The sequence below is a fragment of the Oryctolagus cuniculus genome, chromosome 5, assembly GCF_051225735.1.
Source record: "Oryctolagus cuniculus isolate XC-2025 breed Fujian yellow rabbit chromosome 5, ASM5122573v1, whole genome shotgun sequence".
NCBI lineage: Eukaryota > Metazoa > Chordata > Mammalia > Lagomorpha > Leporidae > Oryctolagus > Oryctolagus cuniculus.
The window spans coordinates 134,917,674-134,941,340 of record NC_142871.1 but is presented as its reverse complement, the minus strand read 5'-3'; the positions used below and the strand labels follow the sequence as shown (position 1 = coordinate 134,941,340).

General features: G+C 45.0%; 1 protein-coding gene across 2 annotated transcripts in view; it reads right to left on the bottom strand.

The window, feature by feature from the left end:
* Positions 1 to 23,667, bottom strand: part of NUDT3 (nudix hydrolase 3) — a 109,135-nt gene that overhangs the window by 18,257 nt on the left and 67,211 nt on the right. Inside the window, exon 3 of one of the 2 annotated variants that reach the window (XM_089334079.1) lies at positions 16,251 to 16,978. The exons of the other annotated variant lie outside the window; for it this stretch is intronic. Coding sequence (XP_089190205.1) covers positions 16,856 to 16,978 — 123 coding nt within the window. The 3' untranslated portion in view covers positions 16,251 to 16,855. Of the gene's footprint in view, positions 1 to 16,250; positions 16,979 to 23,667 lie in introns of those variants that run through there. 2 annotated transcript variants of the gene reach the window in all.

The window sequence follows — 23,667 nt, the reverse complement described above, 5'->3', positions numbered from 1 at the left end:
CCGGCCCAGGTCTGGCTGTTGCGGCCAATTGGGGAGTGAACCAGTGGATGGAAACCCTCTCTGTCTCTCTTTCTCTCTGTAACTCTACTTTTCTAATTAATAAATAACTCTTTAAAATAAATTTAAAAAATGACTTGGATAAATGAAACTTCTCTACCCAGTGCAAGAGACAATTAGCCACCTGAATTTGGTGTTCATCATTCTCTTCATGTCCTCATGCTTTTACGACTCGGCTGCGTATCCCCTATTCACAGGATATGATATTTTCTGTAAGTTTCTCTATTCAACTTTTTTTTTTTTTTTCAATTTTTTTTTTTTTTCAATTTTTGACAGGCAGAGTGGACAGTGAGAGAGAGAGACAGAGAGAGAAAGGTCTTCCTTTGCCGTTGGTTCACCCTCCAATGGCCGCTACTGCAGCTGGCGCACCGCACTGATCCGATGGCAAGAGCCAGGATCCAGGTGCTTTTCCTGGTCTCCCATGGGGTGCAGGGCCCAAGCACCTGGGCCATCCTCCACTGCACTCCCTGGCCATAGCAGAGAGCTGGCCTGGAAGAGGGGCAACCGGGACAGAATCCGGCGCCCCAACCGGGACTAGAACCCGGTGTGCCGGCGCCGCAAGGTGGAGGATTAGCCTATTGAGCCACGGCGCCGGCTTCTATTCAACTTTTTTAAAAAAGCATATACCTTCTGCAACTCTCCCATCAATATTATGTTTCAGAGTTTTAGCTATACTGATGCATGTAGTTTTAGTTAATTCACTTTAATTGTTGACTATTCATTTATTTTAAGAACTTATCAAAATTAATCCAGTCATCTGTCTATTTAGTTTTGCTGTTATAGAAAATGCTGCTCAAAAAAAAAAACCTACTGGAGATCTCCTTGTTCCCATGCATAAGAGTTGCTCTAACTGACTAAACTTCCATTTCCCCAGATATTATCAAGTTGCTCTCTGGTGAAGATCAACTGCAGAAATGGTTTCCATTCTTCATCTATCCCTGCATATCCTTTGAAATGTGATTCTGTGGCTCTTCCAAAATGCTATGGCTTAAACCATTAAGCATTTATTATTGTGTGCACACCCAGAGATAGGATCTACTTGCTCCTTCCTGTATCTAGGCTCACCTGTGACTTGCTTTGCTCAACAGAATACAGAACAATGGGCTATCAGTTCCAAGGTTCCAAGACAGGTCTCAGGACACCTTGGTGCTTCTACTTTTTCTGCTGGAACTCTGCCGTGGCGTGTGGACAAGCCTGAGCTAGCTCCCTAAAGGCTGAAAGACTACAGTTGTCTCACAGAGCAACCCACAGCCTCTAACCACCAAACTCAGACAGTGGAGCCAACATCAGAGGAGCTGCCTCTTGACCCAGAGCTGGCTCAGAACAGTCCGGCTGACACCATAAGCTGATGCACAGGCAGTAATAAATATTTAGTATTTCAAGTCACTGAATATTGGAATAGTTTGTTATTCAGCAAAGTGATCCACTCTTCAAATATACAAGCAGTGGACAAGCTGCCATCACTCCTGTTTCTCTGCAATACTTGGAATTTATTGTTTGCCATTCTCCTTCCTTCTATTTCTTTCTTTCTTTTGGTCAACATAATAAACTTGAAATTGTATTAAATCATTTTTAAAACTGAAATTGTTGGGGCCAGCACTGTGGTGCAGTGGGTTAACGCCCTGGCCTGAAGCACCAGTATCCCATATGGGCGACGGTTCAAGACCCAGCCACTCCACTTCCAATCCAGCTCTCTGCTATGGCCTGGGAAAACAGAAGATGGCCCAAGTCTTTGGGTCCCTGCATCCGCGTGGGAGACCTGGAAGAAGCTCCTGGCTTCAGCTCGGCACAGCTCCAGCCATTGTGGCCAACTGGGGAGTGAACCAGCGGATGAACCACCCCCCCCCCGCCATGCCTCTCCTCTCTCTGTATAATTCTGACTCTCAAATAAATAAATCTTAAAAACAAACAAACAAACAAACAAAAAACCTGAAGTTGTTTATCCTGTTCAGTGGACATTCAGATCTCTTCTTCTGGGACATGTATATTACACACGTCCACATTTTGCCCACACTTCACATTTTAAGGTTGCAGTTACTTGCAGCTGTGGTCAGAAGGGCCAGTGTTATGGCATCACTGGTAAAGCCGCTGCCTGCAACACTAGCATCCCATATGGGCACCAGTTTCGAGACCTGGCTGCTCCACTGCAGATCTAGCTCTCTGCTGATATGCCTGGGAAGGCAGTGGAGGATGGCCCGAGTGCTTGGGCAACCACATGGAAGGCCCAGAGGAAGCTCCTGATTCCTGGCCATTCTGATCATTTGGGGAGTAGAAAATCTCTCTCCTTTCTACCTCTTCTTCTCTTTGTGTAACTTAGACTTTCAAATAAATAAATAAATCTTTAAAAATATACATTTTTTGAGAGACTATATTCACCTAACTTTTATTATAGCATACTGTTGTAACTCATCTGTTTTATTGTTAGTTGTTAATCTCTTTTTGTCCCTAAGTTATAAATTAAACTTTATCCTAAATATGTATCTATAGGAAAAAATACCGTTCATATAGGGTTCAGTACCATGTGCAGGTCCAGGCATCCACTGCAGGTCGTGGAATATAGTCCCATGGTTAAGGTGACAGTACTGTGTTCTAATATTTCTTACTTGACTAAGACCATCTGAAAGATCTACGGAAGTTATTTGTATCTTGTGATCCTGCACTTTGTAGTAAATATTTTCTCCCAACTGGCACTTGTCTTTTACTCTGTTTTCAATGGTCTTTTGCTTCTTAAAAATGATTTATTTATTTGAAAGACAGAGAGAAGGAGAGAGCGAGCGAGTGAGAGAGAGATCAATCTTCCCATCCTCTGGTTCACTATCCAAATGGCTGCAGTGACTGGGCTGGGCCAGGCTGAAGCCAGGAGCCAGGAGCTTCTTCCAAGTCTCCCACATGGATGCAGGGCCCAAGGATTTGGATCATCCTTTACTGCTTTCCCAGACACATCACAAAGTGGAGCTGGATCTGAAGTGGAGCAGCCAGGACTCAAACCAGTGCCCATACGGGATGTCAGCACTGCAGGCCATGGCTTAATTTGTGGTGTCAGAGCACTGGCCCCTAATGTTCTTTGCTGAACATGTATTATTAGACATACTTGATTTTCCTTATCCTTCCCTTTTGTGTTCAGTATTATTTGAAAGGTGGAGTGACAGAGGGAGAGAGAGAGAGACAGAGAGAGGGAGCATCTATCTACTGCTCACACCCCAAATGCCTGCACCTAGGGCCAGCACAGGCCAAATCCAGGAGCTAGGAACTCCGTCTGGGTCTCCCACATGGATGGCAGGGACCCAAGTACTTGGGTCAGCATCTGCTGTCTCCCAGGTGCATTAGCAGGAAGCTGAATTGGAAGCATGGAACAGCCGTGACTTGAACTGGCACTCAAGTACGGAATGCTGCTGGCGTCCCAAGCAGCAGCTTGACCTGCTGAGCAACACTGCCTACTCCGGAGTGCTTGGTGTCTTAAGAAACATCTCTCATCCAATGATATTAACTTTGTCTCCTACTTATTTCCTAATAGTCTGAGGATTTTATACCATTATCTACCTACTTTATACTATTATCTACTATTATTTATCTACTATTTTATACTATTATCTACCTATAATTTATTCCTAGATAACCAATGATTTAGGGACCTCCAGAATAGAGCTGTGTAAATTACTATCCCACTCTGCTAATCTAATTGTTAGTTTTTGTACTAACACCACATGATTTTAACTAACACAGCTTTATCTTAATTCCTGGAAAAAAAGTCTCTGTTCTCTTTTCTGTTTTTCTTTTTCAAAAGATTCTAAGCTATTATTTGTACCTTCACTCTCCCATATAAATCTCAAAAGTCAGTTTTCCAGATTTCTTGAAAAATCCCTTTTGGATATTGTTATATTTAAAAAAAAAAAAAGGTTTATTTATTTGAAAAGCAGCATTTCAAGAGGGAGAGACAGAGAGAGGGAGAGAGATTTTCCACTCATTTGTTCACTCCCCAAATGGCCAACACAGCCAGGGCTGGGCTAGGCTAAAGCCGGGAGCCTGGAACTCCAGCAGAGTCTCCATCTTGGGTGCAGGGGCCCAAGCACTTGGGCCATCGTTTGCTGCTTTCCCAGGTGCAATAGCAGGGAGCTGGGTCGGATGTGGAGCAGCAGAGATTTGAATGACACTCCTATGGGATGCTGGTGTTGTATGCGGTGGCTTAACTCACTGTGCCACAACACTGGCCCCAGAATATTGGTTTTTATTATTGAATACTTAGAGTAATTTAAGAAAAACACATATTTACAATATTTAGTCTTCCCATCCAAGAACAGACTAAATCTCTTCATGTTATTTCAGGTCTTGATTTCTTCAATAAAGTTCTTTTATTTTTACTGTAAAAGGTCTTATACAATATTATGTTATAGCAAAGCATTTTAGCTTTGATGCTATTGCAAATAGTATATATATTTTAAAGATATGTATCTTCTAATTGGTTACTGCTGGTTTAAGGAAATATTACTGAGGGGCGGATACTGTAGGCAGCCCATAAGGAAAGAATCCTGCCTCTGCTTTCCATCCAGCTTCCTATTAATGTGCACCAGCGGAGGTAACTGACAACGGCCTCAGTACTCGGGTCCCTGCCATCCATGCAGGAGTCCACGATGGAGTACTTGGCTCCTAGCTATGGCCTGGCCTAGCCCTGGATGTTGTAGACATTTAGGGAAGGAATCAACAGCTCAATCTGTCTCTGCCTTCCAAATAATTTTTTTTTTTGACAGGCAGAGTGGACAGTGAGAGAGAGAGACAGAGAGAAAGGTCTACCTTTACCGTTGGTTCACCCTCCAATGGCCGCTGCGCCGGCACACTGTGCTGATCCGAAGGCAGGAGCCAGGTGCTTCTCCTGGTCTCCCATGGGGTGCAGGGCCCAAGCACCTGGGCCACAGCAGAGAGCTGGACAGGAAGAGGAGTGACTGGGACAGAATCCAGCGACCCAACTGGGACTAGAACCCGGGTGCCGGCGCCGCAGGCAGAGGATTAGCCTACTGAGCTGCGGCACCGGCCTTTCAAATAAATTAAAAAAACAAACAAACAAACAAACAAACCTTAAGAAAGACTGCTGGGTTTTTGCTTATTAATCTTATGCTGTGCAACCTCTCTAAATGCTTTACTAGTTCTACTAATTTCTACTGTTTAACTTTGGTTTTCCAAGTTAATCATCACCAGTAGTAGGTAATAACAGAGACAGAGAAAGATCTCCCATCCACTGGTTCACACTCCAAATGCCCATAACAGCCAGGACTGGACCAGGCCAAAGCCAGCAGCTAGGAACTCAATCTGGCTCTCCCGTGTGGGTGGCAGGCATCTCCCAGGGTGTGCATTGGCGGGAAGCTGGAATGGAGGATGGAGCTGGGACTGGAACCTAGGCACTCAAATAGGGGATGAGGGGTCACAAGCAGCAGTCTAGCTTCTGCATCAAACACTCATTCTAGATTTTTATTTTTAAAAGTAAATTTGTATTTTTTTTCTCCATAAAATTTGTATCAAAGTTTCAAATTTTTATAGATCTTCAATGCTTTATAGCATTCTCATAATTTAAAAATCAGTGATAGTCTGAGTATTTCCTTCTTTTGGCTCTTTATTTACTTGTGCTTCTCATTTCCTTAATTGGTTCTGCCAAAATCTATTTTATTAAATAAATAAAAATCCACTTTTGATTTTGTTGATCATTTCTATCTTTCCTACTAATTGCTGCACCTTCCCTGTTATTTTCATCCTTTTATTTTGGGGACTTACTCTTGTTCTTCCAGCTTCCTGAATTGTTCAATCTACTCAATGCCTATTTCATTAATTTCTAGGACTCAAAGAGCTGACTGAACTGCATGTACCCCTAAAAAGCCATGGTGTGGAGTGCTTCCACGTTGGTCAGCTCTGCTTACTTCACAACTCCTATTATGATTTGTGCTTTAACTCATGGGTTACACTTAGGATATTTTGTTGCCCAACATGTTTCATTTTCTTTCAAGCTGGCTCTGCTACTGACTGCTAATTTTATTGTATAGTATGAGAGTATATGAAATCAGGGGCCAGCGCTGTGGCTAGAGGTTGAAGCTGTCACCTGCAGTGCTGGCATCCAATATGGGTGTTGGTTTGAGTCCGGCTGCTCCTCTTCCAATCCAGCTCTCTGTTATGGTCTGGAAAAGCAGCAGAACATGGCCCAAGTGCTTGGGCCCCTGCACCTGCGTGGAGGACCCAGAGGAAGGTCCTGGCTCCTGGCTTTGGACTGGCCCAGCTCTGGTCGTTGTGGCCATTTGGGGAGTGAACCAATGGATGGAAGACCTCTCTGTCTCTGCCTCTCAAATAAATAAATAAATCTTAAAAACAAAACAAAGCAAAAAAAAAAAAAACAAACAAACAAACAAAAAAAACAAAACCCCAGAGTATATGAAATCTAACATCTGGAATTTTTAATACTTCTTTTACAACCTAACATGGTTGAATTTTATAGTACTTTTGTGTGTGCATGAATAAAACTGTATATTCTTAGTTGGATGCAAGGTTATCTCTTGATATATCAGGATACATCAAAAAGTTTAGGGGAAAATGAGATTAAAATAACTTTATTTTAATGTAAATATTGTTAAAAATTCATGCATACTTTTTTTTTTGACAGGCAGAGTTAGACAATGACAGAGAGACAGAGAGAAAGGTCTTCCTTTTTTCCGTTGGTTCACCCCTCAAGTGGCCACTACAGCTGGTGCATTGTGGCCAGTGCACTGTGCCAATCCAAAGTCAGGAGCCAGGTGCTTCTCCTGGTCTCCCATGGGGTACAGGGCCCAAGCACTTGGGCCATCCTCCACTGCCTTCCCGGGCCACAGCAGAGAGCTGGACTGGAAGAGGAGCAACTGGGACAGAATTCGGCGCCCCGACCGGGACTAGAATCTGGGGTGCCGGCGCCGCAGGCAGAGGATTAGCCTAGTGAGCCGCGGCATGGGCCATACTTTTTTAATAATACACATTTTCCACTAACTTTTTTTTAAAATGTATCTACTTATTTGAAAGTCAGACTTGGGGCCGGTGCTGTGGCACAGCAGGTTAAAGCCATGGCCTGTAGTGCCAGCATCCCATATGGGCGCCGGTTCGGGTCCCAGCTGCTCCACTTCCAATCTAGCTCTCTGCTGTGGCCTGGGAAAGCAGTGGAAGATGGTCCAAGTCCTTGGACCCCTGCACTCACATGGGGTACCTGGAGGAGGCTCCTGGCTCTGGATCAGCTCAGCTCTGGCCGTTGTGGTCATTTGGGGAATGAACCAGCGGATGGAAGACCTCTCTCTCTCTCTCTCTCACTCTCTGGCTCTACCTCGCTCTGTGACTCTATCTTTCAAATAAATATATAAAATAAATCTTTAAAAAAAAAAGAGAGAGAGAGAGAGAGAGGGAAAGAGAGAGGTCTTCATCTGCTGGTTCACTCACTCCCCAATTGGCCACAATGACCAGAGAGCTGTGCTGATCGGAAGCCAAGAGCCAGGAGCTTCTTCTGGGTCTCCCACACAGGTTGCAGGGGCCCAAGGATTTGGGCCATCTTCCACTGCTTTCCCAGGCCATAAAAGAGAGCTGGATTGGAAGTGGAGCAGCCAGGACTGGCGCCCACATGGGATATGGGCACAGAAGGCAGTGGCTTTACCTGCTACACCACAGCGCCAGTCCCTTTCCACTAACTTGTTAGAAATCTCTCATGGCTACCTGTTCAACATTTTTTTTTTTCCTTTTTAAAAGTTTAATTATTTGAAAGGCATAGTGATATGAGACAGAGGTAGAGACAGTTCTTCCATCCCCTGGTTTACTTCCAACAGCAAGGCTGATCCAGGCTTAAGCTAGAAGTAAGTCCATTTGGGTTTCCCTCATGGGTAGCAGGAACTCAAGTACTTGAGCCATTATCCACTGCTTCCCAAACATGTTAGCAGGGAGTACCTGGGACTCAGATGGACACTCTGATATGAAATGTGGTGTCTCAAGTGGCAGCTTCACCTGCTGCATGGCAATGCCCACACCTTACGCTTGTTAATGGTTATTATTCAACCCCTCTGTTTTTCTCACTGTCTGCTTTTTTTTTTCTTTTATTATTATTATTTTTATTTGACAGCTAGAGTTACAGACAGTGAGAGAGAGACAGAGAGAAAGGTCTTCCTTCCCAAATGGCCGCTATGGCCGGCGCGCTGTGCCAATCCGAAGCCAGGAGCCAGGTGCTTCTCCTGGTCTCCCATGGGGTGCAGGGCCCAAGCACTTGGGCCATCCTCCACTGCACTCCCGGGCCACAGCAGAGAGCTGGACTGGAAGAGGGGCAACCGGGACAGAACCGGCACCCCACCTGGGACTCCCGGGACAGAACCCGGAGTACTGGCGCCGCAGGTGGAGGATCAGCATAGTGAGCCATGGCGCCAGCCAGGACTGTGCAGTCTCTACAGGCAAGGGCTGCATTTAGTATTTGCTAAAGCCACTGTGAATCGACCGGAGCCAACGGAAAGGAAGCTGTGGATATACTTCCTACTGACTAAAAATCCTTTCGGGAATGTGACCGGGGTGGGAAAGCAAACACAATAGTTCTGGAAGACTTCTGGACTCACTCATTTAGCGGAAGGTGATGGGCTCCCATCCTGGGATTTTGGCCTGTGTTCAGGGTTCCAACACAAAGCAGTTCAAGCACAATACCATATTAACTAACAGAGCAGATCTTAATCTCTACACTTAGCCACTAAAATAACTGCTTGTCAATGGGTGGCATTTAATTACATGTGATTACACAGCTAAGTTGAGTAAAAAGATGTAATAGTTGAAAGATAATTTGGGATTAGTTATTTTTATGAAAAGCTTGTTAAGCTTTTACTAGTTTTAAAATATGAATTATTGGGGCCGGCACTGTGGAGCAGCATCCCATATGGGCACTGGTTCAAGTCCCAGCTGCTCTACTTCCAATCTGCTCTCTGCTATGACCTGGGGAAGCAGTAGAAGATGGCCCAAGTCTTTGGACCCCTGTACCCATGTAGAAGACCCCAAAGAAGCTCCTGGCTACGGAGGTGCAGCTCCAGCCACTGCAGTCAATTAGGGAGCGAACCAGTAGATGGAAGACCTCTCTCTCTCTGCCTCTCCTTCTCTCTCTATGTAACTCCGACTTTAAAATAAATAAATAAATCTTAAAAAAAAGAGAATTATTTTGCTGGAGAGTGATTCTTCCTTAAAAGTCACTAGTGTTTAAGATAAATCACAAATAGAAATAACTGAATTTATAAAACGTTTTCTACCTGCAATTTGGGGAAGGGGATATAGCTGCTGAGAACAATATATCCCTGTTGAGTATTTTAGAAAATTAGCTTAAAGAAACAAAATATTTATACCATTACTCAGAGTCAAAGAAAAAGAGAGGAGATATAATTGTGAAATTTTAAAAATGTAATTAAAAATGTGGTGGCAGACTATAAATATTACTTCTTCCTTTTCCTGGAATCCCATTAAAATGGGAGCAGAATAAGGAAAAAAAGCAGAGAAAATGGAATCATATAACGCTCAATTAAAACCACAAAAGGGGCGGGTGCTGTGGGGCAATCATGGGTTAAGCTACTGCTGGCAGCGCCCACAGTCGGTATCAGAGTGCTAGTGAGAGTCTTGGCTACCCCGCTTCTCACCCAGCTTCCTGCTTACACACACTGGGAGGCAGCAGATGATGACTCAACGCTTGGGCTCCCATCACTCACGTGGGAGACTGGAATGGAGTTTCTGGCTCCTGGTTTCTGACTGACCCAGCACCAGCTATTGTTGGCATTTGGGGAGTGAACAACTTGACAGAAGATGGAGAGTCTCATTCTTTCTCTCTCTGCCAAGTAGATTAAAGATAAAAATAAACACTTAAAAATACAAAAGGCATAGAAAACAAAATCAGGAACAAAGAAAAAGATAATACATAGAAACCAGTAGGTTCTACTCTAACTATATCAATAATGACCTTAGGCTGGCGCTGCGGCTCACTAGGCTAATCCTCCGCCTTGCGGCACCGGCACACCGGGTTCTAGTCCCGGTCCAGGCGCTGGATTCTGTCCCGGTTGCCCCTCTTCCAGCCCAGCTCTCTGCTGTGGCCAGGGAGTGCAGTGGAGGATGGCCCAAGTGCTTGGGCCCTGCACCCCATGGGAGACCAGGAGAAGTACCCGGCTCCTGCCATCGGATCAGCGCGGTGCGCCGGTCGCAGTGCGCTGGCCGCAGCAGCCATTGGAGGGTGAACCAACAGCAAAGGAAGACCTTTCTCTCTGTCTCTCTCACTGTCCACTCTGCCTGTCCAAAAAAAAAAAAAAAAAAAAAAAAAAAAAAAAAAAAAAAAAAAAAAAAAAGAAAAAAAAGAAAAAAAATTGAAAAAAAAAAATAATGACCTTAACCATCAGTGGTCAAAAAGACATCTATTAAATGACAGAGACTGTGAGAGGGGATCAAAAACATAACTCATTTCTATATATTTTCTACAAAGGTGCATTAAAAGAAGTAGAATTCTCTATTAATTTCAGAAGACTTCAGAGCAAGGAAAGTTATCAGAGATAAAGAGAGTATTACATAATGACACAAGGCCCATTCTCCAAGGCATAGTAATAATCCTTAATGTATATGTACCTAAAAACAGCACACCAGAATGCACAAGGTAAAAGTTAACAGAAATGCAAGGCCAAGCAGATGAATCCTCTATTATCATTGGAGACTTCAATATCCATCTCTCAGAAAAAGACACAACCAGGAGGTAGAAAACCAACTGGATATAAATGACGTGTACAGACTGTCATTCAACAACAGAACACACTTCTGGGGCCAGTGTTGTGGTGTAGCAAGTAAATCCATCGCCTGCAGTGCTGGCATCCCATATGGCTGCCGGTTTGAGTCCCGGCTGCTCCACTTCCAATCCAGCTCTCTGCTATGGCCTGGGAAAGCAATAGAAGATGGCCCAAGTCCTTGGGCCCTTGCACCTGCGTGGGAGACCAGGAAGAAGCTCCTGGATCCTGGCTCTGGATCAGCCTAGTTCTGAATGTTGCGGCCATTTGGAGAGTGAACTAGTGGATGGAAGACCTTTCTCTCTTTCTCCCTCTGTAACTCTGTCTCTGAAATAAATAAAATCTTAAAAACAAAAACCAGAAATTACAATATATGTCCTTAGACTGCAACAGGGATTAAACTAAAAATCATAACAGAAAGACAGCTGGAAAATCCCAAAATACTTGGAGATTAAACACTACACATTTAAACAAAACATGAATCAAAGCAGAAATCTCAAGAAAAATTTACTGTAAAACAGTGCTTAGATGGAAACTGACAGTATTTTTTTTAAAGATTTTATTTATTTATTTGAAAGTTAGAGTTATACACACACACAGAGAGAAGAAAGGGCAGAGAGAGAGAAATAGAGAGAGAGGTTTTCCATCAGCTGGTTCACTCCCCAACTGGCCAAAATGGCTGTAGCTGCGCCTATCTGAAGCTAGGAGCCAGGAGCTTATTCCAGGTCTCCCACTCAGGTGCAGCGGTCCTGTAGGGGCCCAAGGACTTGGGCCATCTTGTACTGCTTTCCCAGGCCATAGCAGAGAACTGGGTCGGAAGTGGAGCAGCAGGGATTTGAAAAGCCTGCTGCGCCATAGCACCAGCCCCATGGCTTACTTGGTTAACCCTCTGCCTGTGGTGCTGGCATCCCATATGGGCACCGGGTTGCTCTTCTTCCAGTCCAGCTCTCTGCTGTGGCCCGGGAGGGCAGTGGAGGATGGGCCAAGTGCTTGGGCCCCTGCACCCCCATGGGAGACCAGGAGGAAGCACCTGGCTCTTGGCTTTGGATTGGCGTAGTTCTGGCTGTAGCAACCATTTGGGGAGTGAACCAACGGAAGGAAGACCTTTCTCTGTCTCTCTCTCATTGTCTAACTCTGCCTGTCAAATAAAAAAGAAAAAAGAAAAAAAGAAAAGGGAGGTGCTCGCTTCAGCAGCACATATACTAAAATTAGAAAATAAGGGGGGGAGGCCGGCGCCGTGGCTCACTAGGCTAATCCTCCGCCTAGCGGCGCCGGCACACCAGGTTCTAGTCCCGGTCGGGGCGCCGGATTCTGTCCCGGTTGCCCCTCTTCCAGGCCAGCCCTCTGCTGTGGCCAGGGAGTGCAGTGGAGGATGGCCCAGGTGCTTGGGCCCTGCACCCCATGGGAGACCAGGAAAAGCACCTGGCTCCTGGCTCCTGCCATCGGATCAGCGCGGTGCGCCGGCCGCAGCGCGCTGGCCGCGGCGGCCATTGGAGGGTGAACCAACGGCAAAGGAAGACCTTTCTCTCTGTCTCTCTCTCTCACTGTACACTCTGCCTGTCAAAAAAAAAAAAAAAAAAAAAAAAAAAAAAATAAGGGGGGGGCAGCACTGTGGCACAGTAGGTTAAGCATTCACCTGTGGGGCTGACATCCCATATGGGTACTGGTTCGAATCCTGGCTGCTCCACTTCCGATCCAGCTCCCTGCTAATGTGCCTGGGAAAGCAGCAGAAGATGGCCAAATACTTGGGCCCCTGCACCCATGTGGGAGACCTGGAAGAAGCTCCTGGCTTCAGATCAGTCCAGCTTTGGCCACTACGGGAAGTGAACCAGCTGGGAAGTGAACCAGTGGATGGAAGCTCACTCGCTTGCTTGCTCTCTCGCTCTCTCTCTGTAATTCTGGCTTTCACAGAACATAGAAATAAGTATTTTTTTTTTTAAGAGATGTCAGTTCTTCCCAACTTGATATAGTCAATGCAATCTCAATTAAAATTTCAGCAAGTTATTATGTAGATACAGACAAGCTGATTCTAAAGTTTATAAGTAGAAGCAAAAGCCCAGATAACCAACTCAATAATGAAGGAGAAGAAAAAGTCAAGATTCCTGCCACCCACATAAGGGACCTAGATTGAGCTCCTGACTTCCACCAGGCTGAGCAATGGCCATTGTGCACTCAGTAACAGCAAACCTCCTTATAAATATTTGGGGAATGAATCAACAAATTAGAGTGCATTCTTTCTCTCTTTCTCTACACACATACATACACACACGCACCCCCACACTCACACACCCCTATTCATATATGCGGCTAACGTTAGGTGCAGCAGTTGAGAAACTGCCTTAGGATGTCTGCATCTCATACTGGAGTGCCTGGGTTCGAGTCCCAGCTCTACCATACCACATTCGATGTTCCTGGTAATATCCACCCTGGGAGACAGTGATGGTAGCTCAAATATCTACATCCTTGTTGTCCACATGAAAGACAGGGATTGAGTTCCTGGCTCATAGCTTTGGCTTTAGCCAGGGGTTGTTGTGGGTATTTAGAGCTGTTGACGTGGATTCATTCTGAGAGGAGCAGTGTGGTGGGGGCAAGAGGCCCGGAGTCACCACACAGATCCCAGGAGTCAGGTGAAAGCAAGACAGAGGCCAGCAGCCCGCAGACTCATTTATTTCAGTTGGTACAGCAGCTTATATAGCCAAGGCAGCCAATCTGGTCAAGGGGCTGTCTATGCCCTAACCAATCACAGCCTATTGCCAGGCAGGCTCCGTTGCCATACAGTTTCCAAAGCCATCCAATCACAACCTGTTGTCAGTCACACTCCATTGTCATGTGGTTTCTGAAGCCATCCGATCACAGCCTGTTGCCAGGCAGTTTCCGTTGCCAGTGGCCATCTTGGCATGGCCTTCTCATTCCACCACATAGAGGGTGAACCAGATGGGAGACCTCTTACTGTCTTTGTGTCTGTCTTTACCCTGGTCTCTGCCTCCCAAGTAAAATATAATAAATAAATCCAGAACAAATGCTGGTGAGGATGTGCAGCAACAGAAACTCTCATTCGCTGGTGAGAATGTAAAATGGTACAATAACATCGGAAGGCAGTTGGCAGTTTCTTATAAAACCCACACATACTCTTCCATATGATACAGCCAAAGGAATTTAAAATTTATGCTCCCATAAAACCTGCCCAGGGATATTTACAGCAACTTTATTTGTAATTCCCAAAACATGGAAACAACCACAATGTCTGTCAGTAGGTGAATGGATAAACTACTATACATCTAGACAACTCAGCGCTCAAAGAAATGAGCTATCAAGCCATGAAAAGACAGAGGAAGTTTAAAATTAACATTACTAAGAAAAAAAGCCAATCTGAAAAGGCTGTATACTTTATTTTTTATTTTTTAAAGATATATTTTACTTAGTTGAAATTCACAGTTAGAGAGAGAGAAAATCTTCCATCCACTGGATCACTCTGTAGATAGCCACAATGGCCAGGGCTGGGCCAGGCAGAAGCCAGGAACCAGGAGATTCTTCTGGGTCTCTCATGTGGGTGCAGAGGCCCAAGTACTTGGGCCATCCTCTGCTGCTTTCTCAGGTGCATTAGCAGGGAGCTAGATCAGAAATGGAACAGCTGAGACTCAAATCAGCACTGATAGGATGGCAGTGGCTTTTACCCGCTACGCCCACAATGCCAGCCTCTGGGCTGCATAGTCTATGATTCCAAGTATATGATATTTGGGAAAAGGCATGGAGAGAGTAAATAGATCAGTGGTTGCCAGGGATCTAGGGAATGAATAGGCAGGGCACAAAGGATTTTGGGGCAGTGCAGCTATTCTGTATGGTATACTTTATAATGGTAGATATGTGTCATAATACATTTGTCCAAGATCACAGAATGTACAACATCATGAATGAACTCTAATGTCAACTATGAACATCTGGGGCCATGTTGTGGTGTAGTAGGTAAAAGCCACCACCTTTAATACCAGTATGCCAAATGGGTGCCAGTTTGAGTCCCAGCTGCTCGACTTCTGATCCAGCTACCTGCTAATGTAACTGGGAAAGCAGCAGAAGATGGCCCAAGTCCTTGGGCCCTGCACCCACTTGGGAGACATGGAAGCTTCTGGATTCAACCTGACCCAGCCCCGGTGGTTGCAGGCATTTGGGGAGAAATGAAGGCTCCAATGGTGTAAAGCTGAGGGGGATGGAAGATCTCTCTCTCTCTCTCTCTCGCTCTGACTTTCAAATAATAAATCAATCTTAAAAAACAAAATGCCAACATCCTCCACTAGAGAGCCCCAGTTCCACCTTCTGACTTCAGTTTCCTGTTGATGCAGACCCTAAGAAGCAGTAATAGTGGCCCAAGCAATTGGATTCCTGCCACCCAAATGAGGGAACTAGACGGAATTCCTGGCTCCTGACTTCCACTGGGCTGAGCAATGGCCACTGTGCACTGTGGACATTTGTGAACATTAATGAACCAACAAATTAGAGTGTGTTCTTTCTTTCTCTCATCACACACACACACACACACACACACCCTACACATACATATATGTCTCCTTGCCTCTCAAATAAATAGTCCTGGCTGTTGCAGGTATTTGAGGAGTGAATATGTTTGCTTCTCAAATAAATAAATAAATAAATAACATTTCAATCCTGCTCCATTGAAAAATTTCAGGGGGAAAATTATTTCAGAATCTAAAAGTAATGGTATTTCTGGGACCCTGCACCCGTGTGGGAGACCCGGAGGAAGCTCCTGGCTCCTTGCTTCGGATTGGTGCAGCTCCGGCTGTGGCAGCCAATTGGGGAGTGAACCAGTGGATGGAAGACCTCTCTCTCTGTCTGTCTCTCTCTCTCTCTCTCTCTCTCTCTGCCTCTCCTCTCTTCTATAACTCTTTCAAATAAATAAATAAATCTTAAAAAAAAATAAGTAATTGTATTTCTCTTCTCACAAAATATGTTACAGAGGTCATGAGAGGTGGCAGCCTTTTATTTTTTTCCCCCAGTTAAAATATGTGACCACCTTTGGGGGCGGGCAGGTAACTATTTAAATGGAATCTTATGCGTTTTTTGAATTTTCAATTACTGAAGGTGGATCACATAGCCTTCCAGACTACCTGAAAATCTGAAAAACCAGGACTGAAAGATGGGTTTTAAAAGGAGGGAGGGAGCAAACATTTAAGAAAAGCGGGGTCAGCAGCTGTCGGTGATGCTGGTGCTCTCCTCTGACAGGCTCCTCAGTTTTCCTGCTTTTATTTTAAAGGCAGAACTGTCCATTTCAGTTTGACGTGACCAAAAGTAAGTCCACTCTGCCAAACGTTACTATAAAGGTCATCTTGCTTTTTTCTGAAACATTTAATAGCACATATTTTAATTCACATAACAGATGAACAGTTTATCTGACAGCAGCAATAAACTGCAATTACCTTTCTCACTCTTTGAATGACATTTCTTTTTTATTTTAATCATGCTAACAGGTTAAATCTAGTGGCATCCCACTGTTGGATGACATTAAAGGTAATGTTTTTAACTAACAAAAATGTTTTTTAAAATTACTCAGACAACATACAAGAGTATCTTTTACATGAACATATTCAAAAGGAAGAAATAAAGAGTCAAATGGTGTAGATTTAGTTCTGTTTGACCAAAAGTACAGATATAAACTAGATCAGCTCTTGATGTCCTTCCCAACAATGTGTTTCTATGACCCCATAAAAATAAATTCCACCTAACATCACAGTCCCTATATAGACAGGCACACCCCTCAGGCTTCTCAAGTCTCAGGATCTGCCGCTGATGTCCTTCTTCAGCTCCGCACCCAGAAAACTCTGCTGGTCCCTTGGTCATAAACAGTTGATTATTTATCTTTCAGCTCTCATAAATCTCAGTTAAAACACATCATGGGGGGCCAGAATTGAGGTATATCACGTAAAGCCACAACCGTCAATGCCGGTATTCCACATGGCCAATTCAAGTCCTGGCTGATCCACTTCCAATCCTGTTCATGGCCTGGGAAAGCAATGGAAGGTGGCTCAAGTGTTTGGACCCCTGCCGTTCACATGGGAGACCAAGATGAAGGTTCTGTTGCAGCCATTTGGGGAGTGAAGCAGTGGATGGAAGATCTCTCTCTCTGTAATTCTGAGTTTCAAATAAATCTTTAAAAAAAAAAAAAAAAAGCCATGACCATCTTGGTTAAAAAACGGTATCGTCCCTTTTACAACTGCCTCCATCTCCATTCTTTTTCTTTTTAAAGATTTTATTTATTTATTTGAGAGGTAGAGTTACAGATAGTGAAAGAGAGAGACAGAGAGAAAAGTCTTCCGTCTGTTGGTTCACTCCCCAAATGCCCGCAATGGCTGGAGCCAGGACTAGAACCAGTGCCCATATGGGATGGTGGTGCCGCAGGCGGAGGATTAACCGACTGCACCACAGCGCCAGCTCCCATCCATCCCCATTCTAAAAGCCATAGAAAAAGCTCAGTCCTTTTAAGAATGTTCTTATGGCTTAATTTGAAACCCAGACCATACTTGTCCCAGGCCTGAAATGGAGCCATCCCAAGCCTCTCATCTGACAGATGGCATCCCAAACCACCTTCTCATGCCACCTCAACACAAAGGGTGATCAAGAGGAACAAAAATGGAGCCCCTAACTACTCACACCTCATCTGAAGGGCAGTTCTGCTTCATATGGTGGGTATCTGAATGAGCAGGAACTGGGGGCAGATGGGTGAAGCAAGGCATTTCATGCCACAGATGCAAATGTTTGGACCTACTACTTACAGTACAAGCACTATATTTAGTGTCTGAAATTGTTAATTTCCCATCCTCGATACCATGACATTTCTTCACCAATAAAAGGCGCCTACTATTGAGATCATTAGAAAAAACCAGCCAGCCAGTCTCTCCTGTAGGATCATGGTCTAAAACTGGATTTCTAACCCTGCAGATGCAAGCAGCAGGAACAGCCATTACAAAGGCCCTGGAGGGAAGAGGCCTGCTGTTAGAAGATGGCTGTAGCTGGTGAGAGAGAGAGGAAGACAGCAGGGAGCCAGGTCACATGCCAACATAAGAGCTTCCACTTAGAAAGCCTATCAGGGACGTGATCAGACCTGGTTTTTTTTTCAATAGGATCATTTTGCCTGCTTTGTTGGAAACAGACTGAAGGCGGTTTGGTGAGGGGCAAGAGAAGAATCAAGGTGAGAGGTGATGGTGGCTTGGACCAGGATGACAGCGATGGAGACGGTAAGAAATAGTTAAGATTCTGGCTATTTGTATTCTTTTTTTTTTTTTTTTTAAGATTTATTTATTTATTTGAAAGTCAGAGTTACACAGAGAGAGGAGAGGCAGAAAGAGAGAGAGAGAAGGGTATTCCATCCGATGGTTCACTCCCCATTTGGCCGCCGTGGTCCGAGCTGCATCAATCTGAAGCCAGGAGCCAGGAGCTTCCTCCGGGTCTTCCATGCGGGTGCAGGGGCCCAAGGACTTGGGCCATCCTCTACTGCTTTCCCAGGCCATAGCAGAGAGCTAGATCAGAAGTGGAGCAGCCAGGTCTCGAATTAGTGCCCATATGGAATGCCAGCACTTCAGGCCAGGGCGTTAACCTGCTGTGCCACAGCTCCGGCCCCTATTTGTATTCTGAAGAGAGAGCTTTCAGCTGTTATTCCACACAGGATTAGCTGAAGAACTGGATATTGCAGGTAAGAAAAGAAGAAACCAGGATGACCTCCAGTCGTCTACGTTAAGCAACCGAAAGATGGAGTTGCCATTTATTGAGATGGGAAGACTGGAAGGGCAGGTTTGGGGAAGGGAGTGAATCAAGGTTTATACATACTGAGTTTCTGCTGGACACCACAGGGAAATCCCCAAGAGGCTGATTAAGGGAAGTTGTGGTTCAGAATGGAAGACTCTTGCATCCATCTTTCTACCCACACACTATCTAAACTTCCTACCTACTCTATTTAAAGGTTTGAGAATGGGTGAGACCACCAAGGAATAAATGAGACAAGGGGCTGAATTCCAGGGTATTCAACATTAACAGGTTGACAGTTGAAGAGGAATAAGCAAAGAAACTTCAGATGCAAGACAAAAATCACAGCCAGTGCAGTGATGTAGTGGGTAAAGCTGTGCCCTGTGTCACTGGCATCCCATGTGGGCACCAGTTTGAGTCCTAGCTGCTCCATTTCTGATCCAGCTCCCTGCTAATGCGCCTGTGAAAGTAGTGGGTGGCTGGCACCGTGGCTCACTTGATTGGTCCTCTGCCTGCAGTGCTGGCATCTCATATGGCACCAGGTTCTAGTCCCAGTTACTCCTCTTCCAGTCCAGCTCTCTGCTGTGGCCCGAGAGGGCAGTGGAGGATGGCGCAGGCGCTTGGGCTCCTGCACCCGCATGGGAGACCAGGAAGAAGCACCTGGCTCCTGGCTTTGGATTGGCACAGCACCAGCCGTAGCGGCCATTTGAGGGGTGAACCAACGAAAGGAAGACCTTTCTCTCTGCCTATAAGTACCTTTGGGGAAGAAAAAAAAAAAAAGAGAGAGAGAGAGTAGTGGAAGGTGACCTAGGTTCTTGGGCCCTGGCACCCACGTGGGAGACCTCCAAGGGAAGTTTCTGGCTCCTGGCTTTGGTCTGGCCCAGCCTTGGCTGTTGTGGCCATTTGGAGAGTGAATCAGCGGATAGAAGCACTTTCTCTCCCTCTCTCTCTAATTCTGCCTTTCAAACAATTTCTCCAACACTACTCTGCTCCGTCTTTGGCTCTTTGTGCCAAGAACCCAGATATTACGAAGCATGGCTGCACACTGTCTGAATTCTTTTCTCAGAAAGCATGAGATTAACAGCGATTATTTCTGTTTAAAGTTTTATTAGATACTAGCAGATAAAATAGATTCTAGGCCGGCGCTGTGGCTCAATAGGCTAATCCTTTGCCTGCGGCACAGGCACACTGGGGTCTAGTCCCGGTTGGGGCGCCAGATTCTGTCCCGGTTGCCCCCCTTCCAGGCCAGCTCTCTGCTGTGGCCCGGGAGTGCAGTGGAGGATGGCCCAAGTGCTTGGGCCCTGCACCTGCATGGGAGACCAGGAAAAGCACCTGGCTCCTGGCTTCGGATCAGCTCGGTGTGCCGGCCGCAGCGGCCATTGGGGGTGGTGAACCAATGGAAAAGGAAGACCTTTTTCTCTCTCTTTCTCTCACTGTCTATAAATCTGTATGTCCAAAAAAAAAAAAAAAAAAAAAGTGGGGTCACCCCTGCCATTTCATTTAACTGCCTATCTTAGAAAGACTCTTCATGCTGGGATACATAGATTTCCTGTATTATGTTTAAACTGTGGATGGCAGCACATACTATGAATGTGCCACAAATGACACCACCATTCTCGTACTGATGGAAACTTAAGATTGCTTTCAATTTTCTGCTGTTACTAAAGTTGTGACAGATATCTTGCATGAACTGCTTCTTTATGCACATGAACAACCTATATTTTAGGTTGTACACAGACCTCCCAGCTAACTTTCCTGTCTCATATTTGAAGATAACTGTAAGAAGCCTATAGCTGAGATGGTAAAAACTCACATAAAAGGAAAGACATCAAAATGTTACCAGTCGCAAGAACAAAAAATTTAAATACTGTTCTCTTTACTTTTCTGTTCTTAGAATGCCTACACTGAATAAAAACATACAACAAAGTACATCTGAAACTTACATTAGAATGGGATGATGGGTTAAGCACTCAGCAGCCTGAGAATCATGCATACTTCCATAAAATGTGGTGGCTGAACTGAAAAACTCAAGAAAGGACCCCAGGTAGCAAGCGGTAGGGTGGGCTAGTTGCTAGCAGCCACTGCCCCAAATGTGAGTCAAACTGTAACACAGGTTTTCAAAGAAAAGCTAAGTGACAACCTCCTAGCAGAGCAAGTAGTTCCTCCCGAATTGTTTCCTCATCTACTACCACTCAAACTGACCCAGATTAACTTGTGAGACAATCCAAATTAGCACCAAAAGCCAAGCCACTCTACCAGTACCCCCACCCCCAAAAATCCAACAGGTCCACATTAAATCATTGAGAATCCATTCTCAGGCTCTATAATGTTTCTCTCGATAATACTGGTGTTTCCATTCCAACCTCAGACTCCACATAAATAGGTTACAAGCCAAATAAAGCTTTACTGGTACGTACCGTTTTACAACACTACATTTCACAACTATTTAAAAAAAAATTTTATTTATTTATAAGGCAGAGTTACACACACACACACACACACACACACAGAGAGAGAGAGAGAGAGAGAGAGAGAGAGAGAGATATGGAGGAAGAAACAGAAACAGATCTTCCATCCACTGGTTCACTTCCCAAATGGCCACAATAGTCAGAGCTGGGCCAGTCCAAAGTCAGGAGCCAGGAGCTTCATTTAGGTCTTCCATGTGGGTGCAGGGGCCCAAATACTTGGGCTATCTTCTGCTGCTTTCCCAGGAACTTCAGCAGGGAGCTGGATAAGAAGTAGAGCAGGGGCCAGAGCTGTGGTATAGCAGGTAAAGCCGTCACCTGCAAGTGCCGGCATCCCACATGGGCGCCAGTTTGAGTCCCGGCTGCTATACTTCCGATCCAGCTCTCTGCTATGGCCTGGGAAAGCAGCAGAAGATGGCCCAAGTCATTGGGCCCCTGCACCTGCATGGGAGACCAGGAAGAAGCTCCTGGCTTCAGATCAGCCCAGCTCCACCCATTGCGGCTATTTGGGGAGTGAATCAGTAGATAGAAGACTCACATTCTCTCTCTCTCTCTCTCTCTGCCTCTGCCTCTCTGTAACTCTTTCAAAAAAAATAAATGTACAAATCTTAAAAAACAAAACAGATACAGAGGCCAGCATAATGGCATAGTGGGTAAAGTTGCTGCCTGAGACACTGGCATCCCATATGGGTGCTGGTCTGTGCTCTAGTTGTTCTACTGCTGATCCAGCTACCTGCTAATGGCCAGGGAAAAGCAGTGGGAAGATGGCCCCATTGCCCGGGCCCACGTGGGAGACCTTGATGAGGTGCCCGTGTCTCTCCCTCTTTCAAATAAGTAAACATTTTTTAAAAGATACAAATATTTTAAAATGCCTTCTATTTCCGTTCACGAAAAGGCCCTAGGATCAATTACAACCCAGTAGCAGTGAGCACACCAAGCACCTTAAACTAGGTTTCTATACCATTCCCCACTAAAAGGAAACTCCCTAAAATGGCTGATTAAAGGAGGTATCAGACGGGGCTGGCGCTGTGGCGTAGCAGGTAAAGCCTGCAGTGCTGGCATCCCATACGGGTGCTAGTTCGAGTCCTGGCTGCTCCACTTCTGATCCAGCTCTCTGCTATGGCCTGGGAAAGCAGTGGAGGATGGCCCAAATCCTTGGGCCCCTGCACTTGTGTGTTAGATCCAGAAGCTCCTGGCTCCTGGCTTCAGATTGGCGCAGCTCCAGCTGTTGCAGCCTTCTGGGGAGTGAACCAGCGGATGGAAGACCTCTCTCTCTCTGCCTAATTCTGACTTTCAAGTAAATAAATAAATCTTAAAAAAAAAAAAAGCCTCAGACAGGAAAGTTCAAGGTCATCCTGGAACATCTTATTGCACCATAAAGCAAGGAAGTACTCAAACACTGAAAGCACACAGGAGGTTGCTCAGATGGGTACACACTGGCTGGATCTGGGGCTATTAAAGCAAAGAGGATAATGACTATGGCTAATAACACACTGAAAAAAGCAAAATACATGAGTCCAAAGTGGTATTTGGTAAGACTATAGGGGCTTGTGGCGGTCAGGATATTAGAGTGGAACAGCTGCACAGATTACTGACTAACTTTATCGTGTAGGGAGAAATATACTGCTACCATGAAGAGACCACGAATTACCCGGTCAAACTGTTTATCACTAGCAGCAAGGCAAGGTGACATAAAGCATTAGGAAGTACACAGCAACTCATCAAAAATGTATACCCTGAACCTACTGAAGCCTCAAAAGCTGTGCTGTTCAAACTAGCGACCACTGTACACACAGAGCTATTGGCACTAGTGTAACTATGAAAATGAATATTAAGTTTTATTAAATTTTAATTATTCCAACTAGCCACGTAAAGCTAGTGACTACCACAATGGTAGATAAAATAAAGAACACTTCTACCACTTCAGAAAGTTGTACTGGAAGGCACTGTTGCAGACTAAATTACCAGAAATATACAGGAGGAGAAAACAAGTTAAAGGATACCAAGAACAATTAAACCAAACCAATATGTGAGCATCTTCTTTGTGCTTTGCCTCTTCATTCTACAAGGAACACAATTATTTTTCTAATCAGAAAAACTGAAAGCTACATTTGGCACCAGGTTAATCAAATGATCGAACTTGGCTACACTTAGCAGCATCACTGAGTACTTAGAAGGAGCACTTTAAAGCCGTAAGAATAAAAGCCTTGTTCAGGTTATATCATTTCTATTTTTTCTTAAAGATTTGTTTGAAAGACAGAGTTACAGGATGGGAGGAGGTGGAGAGAGAAATCTTCCATTCACTGGTTCACTACCCAAATGGCCACAATAGCTGGGGCTGGGCCAGGCTGAAGTCAAGAGCCTGAAACTCCATCTGAGTCTCCCACATGGGTGGCAGGAGTCCAAGTACTTGGGTCATCTTCTGCTGCTTTCTCTGGCACATTACCAGGGAGCTGGATCAGAAATGGAGCAGTCAAATCTTGAACTAGCACTCATATGGGACAGCAGCATCTCAAGCAGTGGCTTAAACCGCTATAGCACAATGTCAGCCCTTATTGTTTCTATTTTTTTAAAGATGAATTTATTTACTTGAAAGGCAGAATTACATAAAGGAAGGGACAGACAGACAGACA